The sequence below is a fragment of the Strix aluco genome, chromosome 5, assembly GCF_031877795.1.
Source record: "Strix aluco isolate bStrAlu1 chromosome 5, bStrAlu1.hap1, whole genome shotgun sequence".
Lineage (NCBI taxonomy): Eukaryota > Metazoa > Chordata > Aves > Strigiformes > Strigidae > Strix > Strix aluco.
In genome coordinates this window covers 61014354-61039903 of record NC_133935.1, presented here as the reverse complement: position 1 = coordinate 61039903, position 25550 = coordinate 61014354, and the positions used below count along the sequence as shown (strand labels likewise).

Genomic DNA, 25550 nt, shown 5'->3' with positions numbered 1-25550 from the left:
ACAATAATGTTTTCTCCATAACTGAATTTGGGTTTCTTTCATTCACTTTTTTTCACTTGTTAATTCCAATATATTTTAAAAGTCTGCAGAGGAAATAAATTTAATGAAACCATAATTGATTCTAGGGCCACACCCCTAATGAAAGTTGAAGTAATTTCCAATATTAAGATTATGGCCTGTATGCCAAGCTAGGGCTGAGATAGGTAAACTTTGTTTTACAGATGAGGAACACAAGCCGAGATGCTCCTGCCCTGACTTTCTTTAACAGTCAGTATCACCAACTCAAGCCATAAGCAATAGTATTTCAGCATCTTCATTACTCACAGGCTAAGTTTTCGATTCATCCCCCCCAGGTAGCTGAGTCACCCAAGCAGAGAGACAAGTTCCCCTGGGACTCCTCTTCAGTCCACCAAGATCAGTGCTTGGGGGGCTGATTCATTTGAGGCAGGCTGGCCTGTCTCTCAGAGGAACCATCCCCAGGCAACCAGGCACCTGACTCAAAGTGCCTCAGCAGAACTCCAAACCTGTGATGTGAACAAACTGACCTGCAGAGATCATCCTCTGGCCCCAGAGCTGTAAGAGGACTCAAGCTGCCTCAGTTCAAAATTGACATTCTCTCCTTCATCACATAAAAGCTGATTTCTTCTGATTTAACACTGTCTTTTTCACCAGAGCAAGTAAATTTGTATTTATTATAGTAATATATAAACACATAACAAAAATTACAACTCGTACATTTATACTGCTTATATAAGGCTCTCAAAACACCTCCTCAATCATATGTTTATTCAGAATAATCATATGCACTAGAAAAGAAACCCCAGAGTGTCAAGGTCAACTTTAAAGGATTGAAGGGCTTAGCATCAGACACCTTCAGCCTGATTTGCAGCACCTACTCCTTACACTGAAACTCATAAGGGCTGTGAATGTCAGGAAGCTCACTAAAATTGAGCCCCAAATGCCTGAAATCAGGTCCCCTAAACTGGAGGCCTTTTTAAAAAACCTGACTACATTATGACTTGCCCAAAGTCACAAATCAAATTGGTAGCAGAGTCAGGGACAGAACAAGCCCTTAAGCTATTAAAAGTCACAGTGCTTCCATTTACTAAAGTGAAATCCAAATGTTGTTTACATACTACCTAATTTATCTAAAAAATAAAGTGATACAAAAGCAGATGAGCATTCCCAACATTTTTTTCTGATTCTATTTTTTTCACAGTCTTGGTTTATTCAAAAGAATTTAAATAAAAATACCACCTGCCTTTAGAAATTGTACTGTAGAAAGAGCACATGCAGTTTAGCAGGGCTTTCAGAACAAGGGGGAAATAGATGCATTAGCAATACAGCCTGAGCAATAAACGCTGCAGGAATTTGGAAAGATATAATTAGTCACAGCAACTAATAAAGCAGCTTTGCCTTTTATTTGACAACAAAACAAGTTTAAAGGAAACCTTATCTGGTCTCACAGCTCAGCACGAGATATTTGTACCGAAGGTGTGCCTAGCTTTTGCTGCCACAACGGGCCTGGGCAAAAGTCGAGCATGGCACCCTTGGATGAGGTAAATGTGGGGTGTTTTGGGGCAGGAGGCTCAGCCACCACCCAGCAGCTTCATCCTGCATCCAGTTCCACCCAGCCCAACAGCCCCCCGAGGTAACAGCCCCTTATGTCTCTCCTCAGGCATATAAAGGACATTTTCCCCGGCGCCGGGTGACCCGGGGCACAGGAACCTTGAGAAGCAAAGTTTCAGCTTTACACCGCCTCGAAAGCCGAGGGAGAGGCGGCAGCCCCCGCCGGCGGAGGGGTGAGGGTGAGGGGTGAGGGTGAGCGCCGCCCGCCGCCCCTCACCTGAGACGCTCTGGCGGCTGGAGTCCGCGTCCCCGTTGGCGGCGCTGGCGGTGCTGGGCGCGCTGTTGTCCACCCCGCCCAGCAGAGGGCGCAAGTGGCTCACCGAGACCTGCTCGATGAAGGAGGTGCCGTACTTGCGGAAGTACCACCACTCGAAGATCTGCAACAGACAGCGACAGCGCCGCAAGTCAGCGCCCGGCCCGGCCCGGCCCGCCCCGCCCCGCGGCACTGCGCCGCGACCCGAAACGGGAACCGCCGCAGGCGGGCGGGCGGCGGCCTCCTCCCGCCGCACCCGGGGGGAGGCACCTGCCGCCGCCTTCCCCGCCCCAGGAGCACCGAGGCCGCAGCGGCCGGCCGGCCCCCCTCCCTGTGGCATGCTGAGAGGTTAAATTTGATCCAAGTTCGTGCCAAATCTGGCAAATCGCTTTAAAAACCTGGTGTACAGGAGGACAAAAATCTCAAGCAAAAAAATGTGTTTGATTGTTTTGGGTTTTTAAAAATTACTTCTTTTAAAGGCATTTAAAGTTGGTAGGAGCATTCCTCTAAACTGTCTTCTGGAAAAAAACAGTTCAGCTCCATCCCGTCTGACACCAGCCACGTAAATGGGATGCTGCAGTCAGGACTCTGCTCTCGCCTCACCTTTCCCCAGCTCCCTCTGCAGTCAAGGGAAACTGAGGAAAAGCAGGTGTGTGCTTGTTTTCCCAGTAATGCTTCCAAAGGAATTTACTGAGTTGAATTTGAAAAATGTTACAAATACCAAGCAAACTCCAGGAAGCTGAATCCTGTTCCTTTTAGGATTCTTTTTTCCGCAACTGAACTGTGTTTTGTTTTGTTTGGCTGACTTGGGCTGATTCTGAATTAATTTTATTTTTAAGCTTTTGGTTCAGCTAGCAGAAAAAATTATTATTTACAGAGCTTTACTTGGAAAATCATTCCACAGCCAAAAGAATCCCTTGTAATTGAAATTATATACATATATATATCAGTGGTATTTTCACAATGAAATTACATTCTTGGGTAAGAATACACATCTCTCAGGAAACCACATGGACCTGAAAATGAAGACTATTTCATATAAATAGGGAAAAGGTTTTGACTAAAAACTGTAAAGGCACACACGCTTATAATGAGTATGTAAAATGAGTGTATTTTGCAGTTGCACTTGAATCATCACACAAACATCTATATACCAGCTGGAAGAAATTTGTAATATTGATTGCACTAGGAATTGTGAACAATCTTTGCCCGTTCTTTATTACTTGGTGTCTCCATGTTTTATGCCAGTGCTGAAAGCTTTTACAAAATCTCTGAAAAAAAAAATTATTTATTAATTCTTACAACAACTAGGCACAATCAGCAAGTGAAAGGATTGCATTCACATCTTTGACACCATCAGTGCGCTGTCGAGCAGGTTCTGGCGGGCCAGCCAGGAGCCCGCAGGCTCTGCAAGGCCTCTTAGGAGTCTGCCTGCTGCAAAGAGGTTCAGGCTGGGCTCCACACTCTCCCTCCCACAGTATTTTTTCATCTTTAAGTTCTCTTGAGTCTTTATATAATTGAACTGACTTCTGTCTCCATGGAATTGTCTGTATACAAGACTTACTTTATTTTTTTCCCCCTTTAAACTATTCCATAGGGGAAAAACAGAAGATTAACCTTCTGGCACAGTAAGAAAATGTTCCTTTCCAAAGGGTACTCCAATGCATTCTGCAGCGGGGCTTCCCCTGAATTCAGCTGTGTTGTTAAAGTGTCTACAACATTCATCCGGAGTAAGCTGACCCTAGCTGCACTGGAATGGAGGGGGAATGTAGCTGGTGGCCACTTGAGACAAGTTCACACAAGAGTGCATGGCAGCCCTGGAGATCACTCAGTCCCCAAAACAATCTAACGGCTCTTCTAGGAGACATCAACAAGGAAGAATGGAGCAGTCTGATGAGGAGCAGGCAGAAGTGCTATGTGAACACATAGAGGTCACAAGCACTTGGGAAGATGGCCACAGAGAAACCAGAACATAAACACACCCAGATCTTTGTGAACTCTATGTCCCAGGCAAATCACTGAAAACCCACACAGCACGGAGTTCCTCCTTACATAGTCTCCACAGCGCATTTGTCGCTGTGCCCATTCCATCAGCACACGCTTGCAGCCGTGTCCAGGTGGGGGTCCTGGGAAGCCAGGGACAGAACGCTGAGGACTATCACTGAACACTTGCCCCTGCACTGCTGATACACTTCCTCTGGCATGCACCGCTGCCTCCAGTGAACAGGGAGCTAGCACAGGTGAGCCAGCTTTGGTTTTAGCTGTCCTCATGCTCTTAATCACACAACACTTTCTAAAGGGTTTAGAATTTAAATCTTATGATCTAAGAGAGCATCATAACCTAAGCAGGCAGCATGTGGCTGACCATGAGAGAAAGGCCGTGCCATGAGATGCAGTCACAGATCTGCTGTGAGCATCTGTTTCTGTTTTATCTTTGGAAACTTTGAAGCTTGAACAAATCAAGGCACACAAGCCACAGTTCTACCTGCCCAAGGCCTCAGAGGGAGTGGCTGTTAGGAATCAAACATTATAGTCTTGTGCTGAGGCAAGGGACACTCAGTAAGAGTATCACTGTAACACAAGTCAGGGACTAAAGTACAGCTGCCAGACTGGCTGCTCAAAACTCTTGGCAGTTATAGACCATATCTAACAAGCTTCATACTTTCTTTAAGAGAAGAAAAACAGATTTTTCAAAATGTGCTAATAAATTCCTGCTCATTATTTCAATCATAATCAGCTTTTAGATAAAAAGTCAGTAAAACCCAGAGAGGGAGAGTGAGCAGCACAAGCGCATGCTTGAGCCCACTTGCCCTGCACAAATGTATACCAGCTGGAAAACTGTCACACTGAATTTCAAGGAAACTCAGGATACAAGCAGAAAGAATGTATATATATGTGGTTGCTACTACAGTTCAGCTGATTGACTGGAACTTGCTAGAACATGTAATACAGCTGTCAGTCTGCCTCCCTAGACTTACAAATACATTAATTACTTAAAAAAATTAAATTGTTTAAGGCAGTTCTGAAAATATCTGCGATGTTGAGCGAATCCAGTGCCAGGAAACATCAGCCAGATCTCAATGCATATGGTCTCTTAGAAATTAAAGCCATAAATGATCATCATAATAAGCCTTTGCTTGGAGTGATTTATTCAGGGTGTATGAGAAGGTAATCTGGTACTGAAGTCAAAACAATAAATTCTCTTCGCAGAATTTTTGTACCTTTCTCAGACAGTGTAAGCTGTTCTGAAACCTGATTTCTATAAATCAAATTTGATTTCTAACTGCACCAGCTCTAGTTTGAATGTGAAGTCAACAAGCTTTTGACAGTTCAGCAGATGAGAGATCATCTGGCAGAATAATAGCTGACTACACAAGGATTAATTAGCCATTGAAATAGATGTGGATCAGAGAGGAAATTAAGGAGAAAGATCATTTCTGCACCACTTCTGAAAGAAAAGGCCACCTCATTCCTGTCATATACATACAGTGGGAGGGGAACTCACCTTCACAGACCTTGTCCCCTTCACAGCAGTGCCAAACTTCTCTGGGCTCTTTCTAGTTAGTGCCTGTGCTTTCAAATCAGAACAGGGTCAAACATCTCCAAACCCTCAAGGGATCTTTGAAACTATTATGCTCACAAAGGCCAAGTTAAAACCCTGTTCTGAATGTTTCCAGCTTTGTGTGTTTAGAAATCCAAATCTAGAATTTTTATTCTTTTAATCTGGTGTGGATAATGCTTAATGTAAGCGTATTTGATTCTGGAAAACCCTTATTGATGATTTCTAGAAATGCATGGCTATGAAAAAAAAAAAACTTGTCGGTTACAAATATATTTAGGTTAAGTAAGAGCTGGTTAATCACTCATAAGTCTTCTTAATGCATTTCAGATGTTTGCTCTGGACTTTTTTTGCTTTTGCTTCTCCATGCAGATACTTGTCTTCCCCTGTGCAATGAAAACATTACAGTCATCCTCTTTCTTATCTCTGCTCTCACATACAGACAATCCTGCATCATGTTATTTCTCTGTGTAGCAACAAATCTATTCTGCATCACTTGGATATCTGATCTTCTCGCCTGGTTTTTCAGAACACATATTCCATCATAAATGCATCAATTCACAAGGGATGGTTTTGATGGTGGTTCTCACTGAACCAAGTAGTGATGTCTATCAGTGATCTGAATTATGCTTTCCTGTTTATCATATCCGACACAGGCATCCTCTCTTAGAGCGAACATTCTCTGTGGTCCTCTCCTAGTGTATGTGTATTGAGTCTTCCAGAGAAGCACTAAAGGATTTTGTTTGCCAGCAGCTTCCACAGTTCAGAGTTCTCATTCAGCCTTGTAATGAGGCTTCCCAGTCTCAGAGGACTAAGATTTGAAGTACTTTTCTAATATGAGGAGTACTAACAACTGATCTAATGGGATTTAAATGAAACTTACTGTCTTGAGGAAAAGGATAACAATAGCAGAACTTGATTCCATGGTTTAAGCCTATTTGATAAATAAAATGAGAGCACAGCACAGGTTTGACTGGCTCACTCATCCATGCCGTTTGTTTGCTAGCACACTGCCTGGCCTGTGCCAACTCTCCCAGGCAATGACTGGACATGTTCTAGGGATACCACAGCCCAGGGGCTGTTTCCAGTAGACAGTATGCAAAAGATCATCTTGTTTTGGGAGGCAAGAGAGTTCATCCATATGGATGTGACTATACAATGCTACTTGCCTTCTGACAAAGAAAGGCCCTGGTCTGTTTTATTTAGCTGTTAGGGGTAGCCAGTGACTCAAGCAGATACTCCAGTCCTGCCCATTTTGGTTCCAGGAAACAGTGCACCTCTGACCATGCTCTCAGTGTCCTTAACAACAGTCTGGAATGCTATGCAGCCCCATTCCTTCTGGGTGAAATATGCCCCTTTAGCAGGTGTATTTCAACTCTGCTCCTGGTTACCAAACTCCCATTTATCTTATCTCAGGGAGTCAGCGTAAGAAGATACATGCAGTGCTAATGAGCAGCTTATTCAAAATAAATAGCTATTCACTTACACTTCATCTACCCCTGGAAATACAGAAATGGGAAAGAAAATAATATACTGCCTGAACTAAGTTTAGTACTTCTCTCAACACTGAGTATACCCCAGTTACTTATGATACCTTTCTCTTGTCTGTGGACTGGGTTATAGCCTGCCTTCCTACAGACCCTTCCTCTCTCATCTGCTCCTTGGCAAGTGTTTCCAGTTTCTTAGGAACTCCCTACAAGGATTCTGCCCTCCCTGACCTGTCAGTTTCCATTGAGCAGAGCAGAAACTTTCAACAAGTACCATGTATCACTTTTCAGCTGCCAAAGATTGTCCCTGCACAACTGTCAGACTTTCCTGGAGTCTGTGGCAACACCCAGAACTCAGTCACCTTTGTGCTCCTCTGCAGCAGACCACACAAAGGTAATGAAACAAGAAGAAGAACAATTAATATCTACAGAAAATAAGACAGGTCCCTTCTGTGTTATTCAGGTCCTCTTTCAGACTTCCTGTACTAGTACGATTGGCTACAAAAGGCGGGGACTCTCATACTATACACATACTTGGGTAATAGCAGACAGCCCAGGTGCTCAAGGCTAGCCTGCGTGTAGACTCAGCACTCATTCTCTACCTCTGTAGCCTGGTTTTCTAATTCTTATCTCTGAAAGACCTGGTATTTGTGCATTGCAGAAGGTTTCTCATTGTGTAGCAGAAAACTCTTCTTATTGTTCCAGGCTCTGAGGTAGAATACAAGGCATTCTTGGTGCAGATTCAAGACTGGGGTTCACTTCTGGCTATGCTTTGTTAGAACGGAGACTCCATCAGTTTGCAATGCAAATGCCACCCGCGCTTGCTAACCAACTTTCACTCTAGTGATAACTGTATGTTAAATACGTGGCCTTATTTAGAAATCTCAGTGGCATTTACATAGTTCCAGTTCACAGCATTTACTGGACGTCAGTTGTGTTTCATGACAGTTTTATTACCCTACCTGTGGAAAACCTTAGCCTTTCAGACACCGAATACAATGCAGCTCATTGTATTCTGTGAGACAGAACCCTGTTTTTTACTGGATTAAAAGTAACTGTGGTGGAACCAAGTTTCCAGTACAATATTTCTAGTGCAGCTTAGGACTTAATTTGGTTCCTATTTTTGATGCCTAAAATAGATCCCTAAAATAGGGATGAATTGAATATATGTTAAATTGTTCATTTTAAACTATGTGCTGTAGTCAAGAAATTATTCAGGAGAATGCTTGAGATATAGAAAAGTATTTTCTGTACAGTTCTGAGCTACCCAGAAAAGAAAAAAGGTCTAAAATCCTTACTTCATTTAAGTCACATTGCCTACAGCAAGGCCAGAATTTTACCTAAAGAATGAAAACAAAGAGACAAAATGAGACAAGAGAGCAGTGTTTTGCAAAGGAGTCACGTAGCATGCAATTGCCCAAAGCTGAACTCTGCAGAGTCATTGTTTCATGACCCAAACATGAAATAGGAAAAGCATTCACTTTCCCATCGGTTACCACAGTTCTGAAATGGATGGAATTTTCCATCATTTCATAACCTGCAGTGCTGTGATTTCTCCTTCTAATTGGGAATTGCAGCCAACTGATAACAGAGAGAAATCTGCCAGACCATATGGTGGAAAATTCCAAGGAATATTACTACATCTAGTCTGAAAAATAGCCCTGCAATGTAGATTTGACAAGAGAATGTTTATTTTATAAAAGAGTTTCACTTAATACCGTTAGCAGGTCTAAGAGTCCTTTAGAACTGCAGGTGCTGTGTAGTGTGACAGATAAGTAGGTGGTAATGCAGGCAATTCAGCATGTTACAGGGCCATTGGTGAACAGCAAGATTATTAAGAAATAATTGATCTGAAGCAGAACTGGGCTAGTGACAGGCTAGCACTACCTCACTAGAACTTTCCAGTTCTATCTGTCTTTCCTGATGCATGGTCTGCTCAACTTGCAGTTTCTTCTTTCCATGATCATGTCTGCTAAGTTCCTTTTCCATCATTCAGTTTACAGACCCCATGTTCCTCTCAGCACAGGCAACGGACCCTATAGACTAGGGTTCCTGGCTGCTACCTGCCTGGCCTATGTATCTTTTGCACACTTAGGATGGTGGCATATGAACAGCAGACAACAACTGATAGCAGTAGTGAAAGTCCACAAAAAAAGGCTTTCAATCTTCTTTCATTCTGTGTCTATAGCTCCATCACCTCACTGTTCCTTCAACTTGTTCATAATGGACTTTGTCACGCAGCATTTAGTGATTTTTTTCAGTTAAGGCTCACTCAGTCTCATCTCTTCTTGGAAGGCTTCTATTAGTGCTCTTCTGCCCCTTCTTCATAACACAGTCTTGAATACTCCTTGGCACTTCCTTCTCGTACTTTCCATCAAAGTACAGCACTTAGAAATTTCTTGCTCACAAGTCTCCTACTGAGCTCATTCCTCAGAAACTGCCTTCATGACTACAGTATAAAATGTACCTACATTTGCAATCATGCTATACACAATTTAGTTTCAGATAATTTAGTCTCTCTTTAGGGTTTTTGTTCCTGTTTGATTGTGTAAGATATTTCCACATAAGCCCAACAGGTCACAAATTGTCTTTTTCTTGCCACCTCCTCCTGCTGTCTTCACTCTCTAACAACAAATATGGAATTGTCCCTGTGGAACCTGTGTTATTTCTCTCATTCCTTCTCATCTGGGTGGTGGGGCTTGGCTTTTTAAACGTTTCTTCTTTCTGAGTGACAGTGCTGAATGTAACATTCAGTATTTTTCTCCCATGCATTTGAGTGAATTGTGCTGAGCTGAATCCAAGTCTTACAGGTCTATCTCCTGTTCACATTCTGAAAGATCTGCTGATTCTCTGGAGCTCTGTCCTGTGCTTTGGGGCTCAATCTATACAAGGATGATGAATGCCCAAGGTGCAGACATTAAGTAATTGCCTTCTGCTACAAGGAAACCCCAGAGCAAGGCACAGCAGTAGTGCACCTGATGCTTTATACCTGAAATCATCTGTGTGATGAGAGTCTCACAGGCATTCAGGAGTCAAGGATGTCATTTCTTTGTCTACATCAGCTACAGGCAATGTGGAAGTGAGAGGTGCAGATTTCCCACATGAAACTGATAACAGTTTAATTAGGATCTTTGTTGCTTTCAGGTTTCTCTGAGGTCAGTAGATCTGAGGTGTTGTGAACTAGCCCCTAGATATGCCTCTCTTTCCACTTACCACTATGATAACTACACTCCTAAAATTGGACTCACTGGTCTCCCAATTACATGCCTAGTTTGGTATGGTGAGGGATGGTCTGCAGCTTGTATCCAGCAGATTTTTAAAGCGTACAACTTGTTTTTAGTCAAAGGATCTAAGACTGATTGAACAAAAAAGCCAACCTTTCCCTGGGGAGGGGAAGTGAAGAGGGAAGTGCTGATCTCTTCTCCTTGGTATCCAGTGATAGGACGCGTGGGAATGGCTCAAAGCTGCACATGAGGAGGTTTAGACTGGACATTAGGAAGCATTTCTTTACCAAGAGGGTGGTCAAACAGTGGAATAGGCTTCCTAGAGAGGTGGTTGATGCCCCAGGCCTGTCAGTGTTTAAGAGGCATTTGGACAATACCGTTAACAACATGCTTTAACGTTTGGTCAGCTCTGAATTGGTCAGGCAGTTGGACTAGATGATTATTCTATTCTATTCTATTCTATTCTATTCTATTCTATTCTATTCTATTCTATTCTATTCTATTCTATTCTATTCTATTCTAGTTCTTGTTCTGTTCTATTCATGCAAGTAGAAAGCCAACTCTCAGCAGTGAGGAAACAGAACAGCCCAGTCTAAGCATAATACCCTAAGTACACCGTGCAGATTCTTAGATTTTTTTACCTGCATTTGTTTCTAAGAAGACACCAAATAAAATTCAGAGCAAATGTTCTGGTTTGGACTCCTGCACTGTGGCGGTATTATGATTCACTCCACTGCATCAATCTGAACAACGAAGCCCTCAGGGATTACATATGGGAGGAGGGAGTTTTAAACGGTTTAAAAACACTCTTCAGACCTTTAAACAAATAGGCAGGTATGTATTGAGAAAGATTGTAAAAGTGAGATCTGAAATAATTATCCCTTGGAATCCTGGCACCAGAACTAGGTTTACTGCTAATATTCTGCTTGCTGTTTCTCTAAGTCCTGCTGTAACTTTCTAATAGGACCATGCTAAGCTGAGATAGTTGGTACCTCTCCTCCTCTTCTTTTTACCAGCTTTTTATTTCTGTAGGACTTGTCGATGTAAACACTAATGTGCAAACACTTGTTATGAATTACTATAGGGTTGTTAACGGGCCACATTGTCCTTCAAGACTTCTTTTCTTCAAAGACACATAGCACTGAAACATTCTCTTTTTTTTTGTTTCCACAGAAAAAGAAGTACAAATGAAGAAATACAAATTCTATGTACTGCAGAAATGTTAAGTATAAAGAAAAAAAGAAGACATCTATTCATCTGGATAAAGACTGAAATCCCATTCTAGATAACAAAATCAATGCTTAAAGTGATATTAATATATCTAGTACTTACCAAAATAAGTCCCGAGATTAACGAGGAAGTGCCTGTCAGGGCAACATAGAACTTGGGGGTTAATGTGTTCAAAAACATACTCACTGAAAAAGAAAAGAAAAGAAACCATGAGTACAAGAGCAGGACACGTTCCGAACATGTGTCCCCTCCTCCTCCCAACTACTTTCCAACTTCAGATAAAGTATTACCTTAATTCTGATAAAAAAGACAATTTAAAGAACATCCTGTTCCATCTGCCTAACATGTGATAAAGCAGAGTGTTAGATTGCCACATGCAGAATTTTTTATTCACAACAGAGTCAATCACAAGGCATTGGAAAACAATTGCACACATGTTTTTCCTATTCCAGTCAGCGCTCCACTGACACTGAGTTCAGGATTCCCCATGATATATGGAAGACATTTTATTATCTGCCTTTGCTGCTCTGTTGCAGTTAGAAATCTTAGGGGCAGATCTCCATGTCCTGCATCCAATATTGTCTCAACGTCCTGTATGATCCTGGTGAAATTATCTGGGCAAACTTTTAAAAGCCTTTTACTTCTCATTACCTTGGTTCCTCACTTATAAAGTAGGAGATAACAGCATTTCCCTCATTCCACTGCAGTAAAGTTGGTGAACCACTCAGTATGAAAACAGTGAATAAATTCATACAACAGATTGGAAAAGACCCAACTGGCTTTCTGATAATTAAGGGTGAAGATCATGATAGCTGTACAGATTATTTGAAATCTAGGTCAGAAGCAAAGCCAGACAAGCTGCAAGGAATGGCAATTCCATCTGTATGGGCTTCTGGAAATTCAAAGGGCTTTTCTAGTCATATCCCATTTTGGAAGCTGCTTAGAGAATCACCAGGTAGTTGTACTCAGCACCCCACAGAAAATCCCAATGGCCTTAAGAGAATAAAATAATGTTTTTACAGGTTTTGAATCACTCTACAGAAGCTACCAGGGAGAACTGGAGCTCTTTCACTAAATTCTAGATGTTTAAAGAAAACTCTCAACTTCCCATCACCTCCATCTTCCACAAATTAAAACATTCTCTATTAAACTACACTGAGGGTTAGAATATCTTCTGTAAAAAAACCTACTGGTTTCATCCTTAACCAGTGCCAAAGTATTTCTCATACATCTATACATATATGTATATACATGCATATATATTTGTATATATACATGTATCCATGACTGAAGAGGGAACTGAGAATAGTTAGCAGGTAAATTTAAAAGGCTTGTAGCAGACTACCAGTCATTAAAAAATGCTGATAGAAGATCTGGATACATAGGTGGGAGGCCCTCAGTTCATTCTGTTCCTTTTAGAAATGACACTTACTGATATTCAATAATATGGAGCCAAAAGTGAAGAGAAGACAACAGCAGGATACAATTCATCAAATATATTATTAGTTTTCCATGACCAGTAAGAGAAAATTGTTTTCCAGAAATGCATCACAAAAAGAGATTGAAACCCTGCGATTCAGCTGCTTTGTTTGGGTTTTGACTACATATTTTTTCTATTTTTTTCTTGAAAAAGCCATGAACTGTTAAAATGGAAGTGTCATTTTCTGCTCCATCGGAGTGGCATTAAGAACCAAGCTGATACAGTGAAGTTGGTGGGTTTTAATTACATCGTACATTTTCTTTCACAAATGAGTTGGATGCCAGATTCTCAGCTAGTTTAAATCAGCATAACATCCCCAGTTTTACTATGTGCTACAGAGCTACACTGATTTATGCCGCCTCTGGATCAATAGTCAGGATTTTCCAACTTCTTTCTTTTTTTCTGTTCCCATTCTTCCTTCCTTTCTTTTTTTTTTTTTTTTTAATGTCTAATACAAGCTGATTTTGAAATAGTAGTCCCTGCTTTCTTCAGCCCCAGAAGGACAAGGAATGGAGAGACTGAAATAGCTTTGGCTTCTACCAACCACCATGAGTCCTTTAGAAGAAACATTCCTCATTCTGGAATGTAAATGTAAGCCAGAGACATAATCAAACTATGTCACTGGGGAAATTTCAAATTGCCAGTGAAATTACTTCCTCTGCTTAGGTCAGGATATTCCTGAGAGAGAATATGCTATGATGGGATATAGATGTCCGTGTCGCCCATGTAGGACAATGCTGCTGCAGTGCCAACAATAACACGAAAATCCAGGCAGCAGGAGACTTTACAGAGGTGCTTTCTCTTCCACTCCTCCGCCATAGCTTCACAGCTCATGGAATGCTGGAATTGTTCCTATTAAACTGGAAAAATTTTCCCATTATCCTGGAGGAAATTTGATTTCCAAAGTTGTGAAGCTACCTAAGTCTCCGGTGTTTTAGAAGATTCCACATGAGGATATCCATTGAATAACGGTATAGTCTATTTGCTTTAAATTCCTCTTGCCTTTTTCCCTAAGAAATGCTGCAAAGAGAACAAAGTTTCTTAAGCAGTGATGAGATACTCACTTATCATCACTGACTGCCATCAATAAAATTTGCTTTGGGAAATGCATCCCTGTTTGGAAGAGCCCTCTCAACAAATTAGCTCCATGGAGTAGAATGAATGAAGCTGTTAAGAAATGTTAGCTTTTCTCTGTCACCACTCTTTTACCAGCAATGTATACTGATTTATAGACAAACCCTCAGATCTGAATGGAGATAGGATTTTATTTATCTGTCATTTGCACCTGTGTTACTGCTCTCTTCTTTGCTTGCATGTATACTGGTGCTCCTTTATGCTCTTCAATATAGGCTGCTACAATTCTTCACTTTTACAGCTTAGTCATGAGAACTGGCAAGGTGAACAGATAGAACGCTGGATGCTTTTAGATTGTATGGGCCAGACTCCCAGCTAACTGGAATAGCTCAGTAGATTTGCTCCAGTTGCACTCAACTACCAGAGCTGCTTATCTGCATTGTATCTCCCTAATCCTTTTTCTATTCTTCTTCCCACTATTAAATATAAAAATCCATTATGAAAACTATCAACTTCTGCCAGTTATTAACTACCCTCACAGTCCTTTTGTCTCCATAAATATTATTAACAAAAGCAAACACTTTCTAATAAGAAACATATCTCCAAAGCAGTAAAACTAAGCACTGGAGGATCTGTGGTCAGACTGTTTGTATTCTGAAGTCAATGAAAATTCAGTTATCGTTTTGGTGGAAACTACATCAAGGCCTAGTTCTCATAATATTAATCCCAAAAGTAAAAATTAACCCACTTTTGGCTTATTTGTCCTGGTTTGAGTGAGTGGCAGGGGTTTTTTGGTAGCAGGGGAGGGGGCTACAGCGGTGGCCCTCTGTGAGAAGCTTCTCGAATCTCCCCTGGTTCCAAGTTGGACCTGCCTTTGCACCAAGGCCAGGCCAGTTAACTGTGCCTCTGCGATAACATAAATAAAATAAAGGGGAACCTGGGAGGAGCTGAGGGAGTTGTGAGGAGGAGTTGTGAGGAGAACATCTGCGTGAACACTGAGGTCAGTGGAGGAAAGGAGGAGAAAGGGGGGAAGCGCGCCGGAGCAGAGACTCTCCTGTATCCCGTGGTGAGATGGCAGGGCCACCCCCCACCACCACCCATGGGGGTTTACGGTGGAGCAGATACCAATCTGCAACCCATGGGGGGCCCCACACCGACCTAGGTGACTGCGCCCGAAGGACGCCAGGACCCTCTGAGAAGGAGGCCCTGCTGTTGCAGTTCAGTGCTGGGAGGATCGCAACATGTGGGGGTGACCCACACACCCACGGGAGTGACTCATGTCAGAATTCATGCAGGACTGTCTCCTGTGAGAGAGACACCACATTGGAGCAGGGGAAGAATGCCAGAAGTTCCCCCACCCCAAGGTGGAAGAAGCGATAGGACTGACCACATGCCCCATTCCCTGCCCCCCTGTGCTGCTGTAGGGGGAGGAGGTAGAGAAATCAGGAGCAAAGATGAGCCCAAGAAGAAGGAAAGGATGGGAGGTGTTTTCAAGATGTGGTAACACTTCTCATGGTCCTCTGTCTGTTATTGTTAGTGTCTGTATTAAATGTATGTTCTTTTTTTCTTCCCCTAACGAGTCTGGTTTTTGCCTGTGCCTTAAAGGATGAGGTCATCCCTCCTTGTCCTTATCTGAAATTCCTGGGTCTTTTGCTTCCCTCCTCAGCACTGGGGGGGGGGGAAGGGGGGAGTGAATGGCTGCATGGTGCTCAGTTGCCCTCTGAGCTCAAACCACAACACCGATATATATCATTATCCAAAAGAGAACATTTATTTACAGTGAGCATTCTGACATTGAAGAAATCACTATCACATCAGTGCCTCCATCCTGTAGTGGACTCAGGTTTCCTTCAGTGTGTTGCACTAAACTAGAGCCATTAAATAATGCCAAATGTCCATTTGCCTAAATTTGGATAGCAGTATTTTTCTCCTCTATCTCCATTCGATGAAGTAGCAGGATTGAGGAGCAGAGAGAGATTTCAAGAAATGAGAGTTGAAGATATCAGCAGAAGATGACTGCACAATAAAGAAGCCAAGTAGAATCACCAGCAAAAGGTGGTTCTGTTTGTCCTTTCTTCTGAATTCATAACATGCCAGTGATTGCATAATTATATCTGTCCACAAAGGGAAGATGGTGCAGTTACTCAGCTTGGAGTATCATCTCTTGTCTGTAACTTGGTAGAACTTAAAGAGGGCAACTGATGAGTATCTAAGAGAAAGAAACTTGCCTGATGTTCCTACAGTGCCAACTCATTTGAAATTACTATCAAATCCCAATTATTTCCACAGGCTTTTGACGGTGAATGATTTATTTTAGGTGTGTTAGTAGAGATGATGGAATACAGTACAGTCTGGATTTTTTTTAAAGAAAACCAGCATGACCTATAAATGCTGTCTAAACAAGCCAAACATGTCTGCTCATGGCCTTATAAATACCCATCCCCCTCTTTCTTCCCTTCTCTTTATTACTTTCATTTTAATCATGCTTGAGTCACCCAGAATAAGGCACTAACATTTCCAAAGGTGCCTAAGTTACACTGGTAAATCGTTCCACCCTATTGTATAATATTTAGGGAAGGACTGTTATTTCATTGCTAACTGTGCATGCTCACAGAAATGAATTTACATCCTATTCAATTCATGGCAGACAAGCTAAAAAAGCTCACAAGTCATACCTAATATTCCCTGTTGAGGCTAATCAAAAGAGGCAATTGAAATGTTCTTGAAAGCTGATGCTGTTTCATCCCTGTTATGTATGTTATTCATTGACAGTACTTGTGATTCATTCTGAACATGGGAATAAACAAGAGGAAAATTCAGATATTTTTCAAGCAACAAAATCCTCAAATTATGTAAAATGTATCACTCAAGCTGATAAAACACTGTGTTGCTTTACAAATTTCTTCAAGGACTTAAGACATTCAGATTTCAAGCATGTGAGGAACCCCAGTAGGGGGGAAATACTGGGGTTAAACTGCTCAAAGGATTATCCTGCTGCTGTATCAGTTAATTACATTAGATGATCATTAGGGGAGAGAGCATTGCAAACTACCTACTATTCCCACTTGTGGATCTACTAAAATGACAGCTCCATTACCTGCTTCTGAATGTGAGGCTACGTAGCTTGCACAGTAAAGTGCAAATAAAAATTTAATGGCAATGTTACATAAATCATACACACAGAACAGACCAAGCCAAGACAGGACCGCAGCATTTATGGCACTTCTAAGGGGAAGAAAATTCCCTGAACAGAATGTTATCTTAAAATACAGATAAAATTAAATATATATCAATAACTTAGTATAAAAAGATGCATTGCAGGCCCAGAATTAAAGATCAAACATAAACAACCCAAACATATTGAAATACACCTGAAGGCACAGCTCTTTTTGTGCCAGTATCTCTGTGCTCCTAAGTAAGACAAGGTTTCTGGGTACAGCTGTAACTTTTATGAGAACAAATATCCAGAAAACATAAAAAAGGTTATAGTTACAGAGCCCTTCTAGTACATTACTGGTCCTTAAGTTATCATGGGTAAAATATGTGTCCCTAAGAAATTTTGCTGTACTTTCTGTCTTCACCCTCCATAATATTAGCTTGGTATGCAGACCAGTGCAAATTCTTGTAACACCAGTGCCAAGAGCCCAAATCCTTTAGACAGGTGACAAGCTAAGAAACCTGTCGTTGAAGACCTTTGACACAGCAATTCAGCTTCTTTTCACTGCAACCATCCGTTCAAGGTTGTGTTCAAACATTGTACAGAGGATGGGGCAGTGACTGGCTTATTTCACAGGACATTTCAGCATCGATTAATGCAGCCCCTTGAGTCAAAGTTGTTGCAGCAGTGAAGAACTCTACCAAAGTGTCAGCAAAGAGGGCAAAACAAAGTTCAATAAACTACTTTTAACAAATGTATAACATTCCCCTCTCTGAGTACAAAGTGCTGCATACACTTGACTTTAATTGAACTACTTATACATAACCTTTCTGAACCCTCAACCCATCCCTTGTAAGAATGTTAACAATACACTTTTGGGAAAACATGCTAGGGTCAGGCTGAATTATGCATTATATACTATGATGGCCTCCAGCTCAATATAAATACAAACCCTACCAGATTTAAAGCTAGTCCAGTGTATTGTCTCAGGGAAAAAATAAAACCCAAACAACAACTTTTACTATTTACCAGGGTTTTCCCTGGGAAGCTACTGAGATTTTTTTAACTTCTTCAGATTTCTTGAAGAAATTACCAAAGAAGAAGTAAGCATTCAAAAGTTTAAGAATGCTGCAGAATGAGTTTCATTTTTACTTGTTGCAAATGCTACCCAACTTCCTTCTGTAAGGCCTTTTGTCTAGATCTGTTTTCAAAACTTGAAGACATTTGTCACTCAGAAACAAACACATGGCCATTCCAGGCAGAAACTGACAGTGTCTCTGTGCTGTGCACAAGGAAATCCAGATGCCGGCTCACTTTGTTTAACCACCTACACTTGTCTTAAACGTGTGATGCTGAATGAGAGACACATCCAGACATCTGGAGCCTAAGCTAATGGCTGGTGAACTCTGTTGCTCTCAGCGAATGCTGGATCAGAGCCCAGGTGAGAAAAAATGGTGATGTGCTACCTATTACTTCAGATAAAGAATGAACTCTGACTAACTACATAGTTGCGCATAATCAAAGTTCTGCCCTTACAGATATTTCTAATTAGTGAAATAAAACTTTCTGGACTGAAGACCACCACACTTTCTCTTCCATGTTTCCACATCTCAAATGTAGGTTTTCCCTTTGAACTTTTGCCACAATAAAAAGGGAGAGTGAGTAGGGATGGTCTATTATGGAGAGAAGTCAAGGTATCATGGGAGAGGCTTTAATCCACAAAGTGAAGCCCAAAGTGAAGAAAGAGCAGAAGGCAATAATACAGTACCAGTTCCAGGTCAAAACCATTCAAATTCATTTACTTATAACTGAAAAATAAAGAATTTTGAAGGTTGTAGATGACACCAATAACATTCTCTCCTCTTTGTGATCCAGTGGCCCACTGAGCAAATTATATCCAGCACAGAAAACTGAAACAAATCTTAGCAAATTCAGTCCATCTTTTCACAAACAACCATGCCTGAGGATTGCTAACAAATTCAATTTCATCATTCTCCTTGACATTTTAATGCATTAAATATCTGAAAAAAACAAAGTGACACAGCGATCAGTGCTGGCCTGCTTTTCAACATCAGCTCTATATTCATGTTGTAATGTCCAAAAGTTATCAGATTGGTCAAAATTCTAGCTCAGCCCTAGCGGGAATTAATCTGTGCTGGTTCTGGAGCTTTTGGGACTTACATGAATATACCATGTCCTTCAGAGTGCATTAACCATTCAGCCTGTTAGACATTAAGATTGCTCATCCCCAATGAGAATAATATACAGGGAAACATAACTGACAAGAGACAGGAGCCATCACAGAACAGAGGGCAGAAGGACATACAGATGAATCCAGGAAACCAGATCTGGAAGACAAAAAACTACTTAGACACTACTGTGACTTGGGAAAGGGGAAAGAAAAGAAAACCAGAAGACAGACAAGTATAATACAGAGAAGAGTTAAAATTAAAAAATGGAATGGAGATAAAAATTAACATGCGTAGAAAGATTAACATTGAGACAAGAACAGCAAAAGCAAGAAAGACACACAAGAAATGACACATGCAACATGAATGTAAATGAAGTTATTTTTGCTTTAGCAAAAGATGTTTTGTGATTCAGAAGTATCTTTTCACTGGGAGAAATAAGACTGCCAACACTAACAGCTTTGGTCATTTAGGAAGAGATACTGTCAACAAGTGATTCCTTGGTTATCAAATATACCCCAAAGCCTTGTCTCACAAACTAAGGCATTTAACGCAACATGCTAGTAAAGATTCCCATTTCCAATTACATCTTCCCAGAATGTCCTGCTAAGGTCAGCTGCTACACTTTCCCCCAGGAACACACAGGCACAGGATGTGCTATACCCACCCCAAGAAAAACATTCTCTTTGTGAATTTAAACACTAAAACCAACTTAGGATAGCTAGACTTAAGCACAGTATTTTGCTATTCCATTTGTATGAGATCACGAACTCCCTACCTTGTGGATTTGGGGAGAATGAAAGTATGGAGAAAAAAAGATCAACTTTCCCCCATGAAAGCAGCTATTATAATGCAAATTTGCTGCCATGTATTCGCCCCTGCCAAGGGACAGGGACATTTCCTCTTGCTTTCACAATGCAGTGCTGACATGAGTTAATTACACAGCTCCTGTTAATTGCAGAGTATGCTGCATGAACACCAAGAGTTGCTAACATATTGGCAGCAAAAAATCACGTTAAAAACCAAAATAAAACCAAAAGCCCCCACAGGATTTTCATTTAAAGAAAAAGAAAATGAGGGAGAAACCATTTCCTGGGACCTTACAGCCCTTAGCTGTCAGGGATTGAACTACTCTGCATTTCTTTTGATCATCATAGTGTCCTAATGCTAAAAGCAGATTCCTGGTATTAATATACACGTGGAAGGGAGGAACTGGGCCAAGTAAGAATGAGGCACAAAGGATGAGCAATGACGTATTGAGTAGCGATATTAATATTCGGATTTTTGGAGATGTGGATGTCATTTGGTTCTTAGTCAAATTCTCTTGCAACACTTTCAACCTCAATTCTTCTAAAATGAGGTTGCTTGCAAATTGATTTGAAACGCTGTCATTATACACATCCCCCCTGCAGATTTTAAAGTTTCAAGAAACATATGAGTCCTTGTCTTAATTTTTACTTCAGTGTTGCACTGCATGAGGAAGCACTCTCTGAGATTTGTGATGGGGGTTTTCCTCTGTTGTGCAATGCTACAAGGTGTCTTTGTAGGCAGAACCAGTTCAGATATTGGAGAAGGCACCTTCACAGAGAGCTTGTGGTTTCCCTTTCTAATCACAAACGTATCAGCATGTGTGTGTATCAGCAATTTCCCCTACACAAAAACAGGGGAAATCTTGATGTGATGCTACAGTCAAATGAGGATGCATTCCTTGACGGTCTCTTATGTGACTGCAGATATCACCATGTACAAACATCTTCTACCTTCTTTTAGATACACAATTGTAAGAGAAAGCATGAGTGTACTGAGCTCTCCAGAGTACAGCTTGTTGCACAGTTTATTAGGTAGATGATCTTAAGACTTTTTTAAGTCTTAAATTTAAGGCATGCAGCAATTGGGCTCTATTGAAAATCAGTAGTAATGTATTTCATCACAAAGATGTACCTAAGCGCTCCTACAAAATGACCTTATTTTTCACTCTGCACCCCAAACTGTTCACACAAATCCGTATTTTAAAATTATTCTTAACTAATCATTCATGTAACTGAACTGATATGGCTTTATCCAGTTTGGACAGGCACTGTTTGTGAAGTCAAGCCTACCTGTTACCTTAACTGTCACTTATTCTGAGGCATTACACAGATTTATGTGGTTTAGCCTTTCAAAGCTGTATTAAAACAAAAGCCAATTACTAAACCTCATTATCTGGAGTAATTTAAGACAATTAATGGCTTTTGTTCCAAGCACCAGATCAGCACAGTTCTCTCAATGGGACAGGGTAAGTTTTGCCCTCTTCTTTCATGCAACACTCAGGGAGGTAACATCTCCATTAAATCTGTCTGACTTTGGTTCATTAGTTGTCTAAAGAATACCCTAAACTAAAAGTTTGCCACAGTGATTAATTCCAATGCCACAGATAACAAAGGCTAATCTACTCTAGAGACACAAATCACGCAAAGAGTTTTCACCACCAACTATTGGCATTCCACAAAAGAGAAAATATCCCATGGGTTCCCATTATCCAGGAACCTTTCTCAGAGGAGCTATTCCCATGCTAAGACAAAAAGAAACACATGAACAAAGCACCCTCTGCTGCCCTGCAGCCTCCTTTGTGCTCCCTTTTGTTCCAGGAAGGATTTGATATGAGCACTAAACCTACAGATAGGAGCACTGCTACATCTTCCATCCTTGCTTGTGTGTTGCATTCATAGGCATACAAAGATGAGGATCATCATGTTTTGTGCATCCAAAAAAATCATCTCAGCAATGAAAAAAATTGAGAAAGTATGGCTGAAATTTGCATCTTGACTAAAATCTTTACTATTTTTCAAATACATTTTTTAAAAAATTCTGGAGAAATATTCTACTCCAGACATTTTTGTTCTAACCTTGATAGCCTCACTCTATATAGCACTTCTATTCTGAGAGCCTCTAAGATGCTGATCTCTTTGCATACAAGAAATTGCAAGGTGCTTCTTGGAATAGAGGCGACTGGAAAACATTTTCACATTTTCATAATTAGAGCAAACAACCTCATGAAAACTCTGCAGAGATCTACAATAGCTAATATTATTATCTTGTCACTGAAAACTCATCCGTGCTTCCTACTTACAAAACCAAGAGGGTGTTCGTGCCATTTTTCTCCTATGATAAATTTCTACCTATGATAAATTTCTATATGAGGCAGGGATTTTTTTCTCAGTAATTGATGGTCTGGGTAATGTTGCACAAAAAGAAGGGAAAAATGAATTTTCCATCGAGTATGATTCATTATTCATATGTATCTAATAATCAACTTTCCCCTTCAAAGCATTCTTAAAGCTGAGTGACTCACACACTAATTGTACCAAATTGAAAAGAAGACAAGTTAAGTACAAAACTTTTACCTCTTTGCCTCCATTTTGGGGTATTTCAAAGAAAGCATAGCAGCAGGTTTGACAAGTGCTGTATAATTTCCATTGTCTACCAGTCTCTCGGGACACCCAAAACTTATTAAAATGGAAAAGACTCTGAGGTAACTCTGTAGACAGAACTGCAATCTGCATTCAGGACCTGACTGATGAGGAGACAAACTTCAGGGGAGAATTTTGCATAATAAAGATTTTCAGTAGAGTAAGGTCCAGAGAAAGAATTTCCAACCAAATGCACAGCAAATGGCGTGGTGGACGCTGAGGGAGCACCCTCTCACATGGCCTTATGGATGTATAGCATGAAGTTAGACTTTTAAAACACAATCATCTTGTGGCCAGGGTGGTCCTCCTGTCCCTATAAGCAGTGAGTCTCTCTCCAGTGTAATCTTCTCCAAAGGTCTTGTGTGTCCGCTAGACAAAACTGGACTGTCCGTAGTTTTAAAGCTTGCTTTGTTTCATAAGAAGACAAATAAAATGCCACTTAGACTACCTCATTAACATTAACAATAATGATGTTATTTGATTTGGCCTTTGATGAAATCCCAGGAGAAACAGCAGTGCAAGACACCCACTATTTTTCTTACTGAATAATTAATGGTTTTAATTCCAAACATGAGCTGTGGCTGAGCTGGCTGAAAGCAACTGTAAAATAGCATTCTGTCCAATAGCATCTTCCTTCATTTTCTTCTGTTTAAAATTACTGAATCTTTTCAGAGGCGTGGCTCCTCATGAAGGTAGGAGGGACCATGGAAGGAGTGGGGCAGGGCTTGCAGGCAGAACTCGGCGGGGCTGCGACAGCACCAATAGCACTGTGCAGAACTGTCACTTGACCTGCAGTCAGGCTGCTCAGAAATACCACACAAATACACCAACCCCAGCACTCTGTGTTATCCACCAGCTACCGTCAATTCTCTTTTCCTCTAAAGCCAAATAATGAGGAAATAGAAGTGAAAAATGTAGGACTAAATTAGCCAAACAAGGCATACCTGATAAACAAGAAGTTTGCATGAGAAATAACACCAGCACAGGACTTACTATAACCTGTCTCCCAACCCTGTTGTTGACCCAGTCAGATACTGTACTGGATCTAGCTTGAAAATTCAAAGTCTAGGTAAAACATCTAGTTGTGTTTGGAAACCCTACATTTAGGTCCAGTCTTCAACCTGTGAAAGTAAATACCCATTTACCTGTCTGATTTCTCCAGGTGGACATCAAGCAGCTGAAGAGTGCACCTCCACATTTTAGTAAATAACTCTAGAGAAATATTCTGCACGTCATGATGTATCAAACTATAGCTCTATTGCAGATACCATGATGCAGAAAGCACCTTAAAAAAAAAAAAAAAAAAAAAAAAAGTATTTCTCTTTGTGATTATCAGGCTATGTCTTGGTTTTTGTACTGGTTTTTGCTGAGCTAAAGGGAGGGCATGCTGGAAGCACAGGTGGTCAGCAACGCTGCCCTTCCCTTCCACTGCATTATGCACATTGGGGTCTCAGACCAAGATGGCTCAAATCGAATGTCTGCAATTAGAAACTGGTTTTGAAAGTTTGGTCAAGCAGGCAGTGAGGTGAGACAAACCTCAGGAGCTCAGCTTTCCATTCTCAAAGGGTTGGTAAGACCTGAGCACTGAGCAAGCCCAGTAACCGTTGCCTGTATTCATTTCCGAACATGACTGAACACTGCTTCACCACTGCACCCGGTGACCAGAGAAGGTCGTGCTGCAAAAACAGCCCGTCAAAACCTGTGCTGTGGTTTTCTTGCATCTGCTTGTTCCTCTTCTGTTCATATTAGTATATCTAGGACTAGTAACTATGGCTACATTAATCCTCAAATACTGATGGTTAATTGTGATCACTGCACTGAGATTTTTTCTGCTGTCCTTTAAATTGACCTACTCAGATCACCCTGGAAAAAATGTCTCTGAAGATAGAACTTACCGTGTTTTCTCTTAATGCAGTAGCAAAAGTTTCTGGAATTTTTTCAGGGGGGGAATGCCAGCAAAAAGATTCAACAGATGAGGAACCTCACATCCACTCCCAGGTTTTCCTACTCATGTGGTTAGAAAATAGCTTCCCTTCTGGCCCTTGAGGAAGAGCAATAGGAAAGTGATCTCCAAGTGTGTGGCCCATGAAGCAAATTCCCCTCTGAACACACACATCTGAATGAGCAACTGCTTCAGCAGAAAAATCCAGAAGAAAACTTTGAGAATGGCAGAACACCAAAATCAATACAGCAATAGATTCAAAGTGCACTCTGGTACTGAGAGGTCAAAGAGGGAATGCAAAATTGTTGTGGGAGACTACTTAACTTAATGCTTTCCAAAATGTCACTTGGCTCAGAAACAGAGATTCGGAACCTGCTAAGTGTGTTTAAGTGCTTGGAATTGTGGCATTTAAATGACCAACAAACCCCTTAATGTTCATTATTCAAAGCACGAAATGCCACTGTGAGAAGGGCAGCTGACTTTCTGGCTAGAAGTGCCCATTAGAGAGATGCACTTAGGGATATATAATACCGGAGCAACACAGAATTGGCAAACAAGTTTGGCTTTATGGCTGGCTTGCCTGCCAGTCTTTCACGTAATGTTTTGGGGCTTGGGTACCCTGCCTGTGCTTTGGGAAGAGACCTCAGTAACATTTTGTGTGCAAAAGCAGCAGAGATCTTTGCACTCATTTATAGTTCCCCTGTTGGTTTCTCCACTTAGATGCAGCACCTTCCTAAGACACCAGCAAAGTGAATTGTTCTGGCCTTCTCCAAGGGCTGTTTCTGGTACTATCACCCTCCCAAACAAAAAGGCATTACAGAAAACAGCTGATTATATCCAAAGAAAGGTATTTCATTTAGTGCTTTCCAGCAGACCT

The 25550-nt window shown here is 41.1% G+C and overlaps 1 protein-coding gene across 4 annotated transcripts in view; it reads right to left on the bottom strand.

The window, feature by feature from the left end:
* The window catches only part of ST7 (suppression of tumorigenicity 7), a 157327-nt gene that overhangs the window by 59623 nt on the left and 72154 nt on the right, over nucleotides 1-25550 (bottom strand). For 2 of the 4 annotated variants that reach the window (XM_074827551.1, XM_074827549.1), the window contains exons 2-4: nucleotides 11485-11567; nucleotides 8227-8268; nucleotides 1847-2006 (exon numbers count right to left, since the gene is read on the bottom strand). In XM_074827551.1, coding sequence (XP_074683652.1) covers nucleotides 1847-2006; nucleotides 8227-8268; nucleotides 11485-11567 — 285 coding nt within the window. The remainder of the gene's footprint in view (nucleotides 1-1846; nucleotides 2007-8226; nucleotides 8269-11484; nucleotides 11568-25550) is intronic. The other 2 variants (XM_074827553.1, XM_074827550.1) reach the window with 1 other exon arrangement.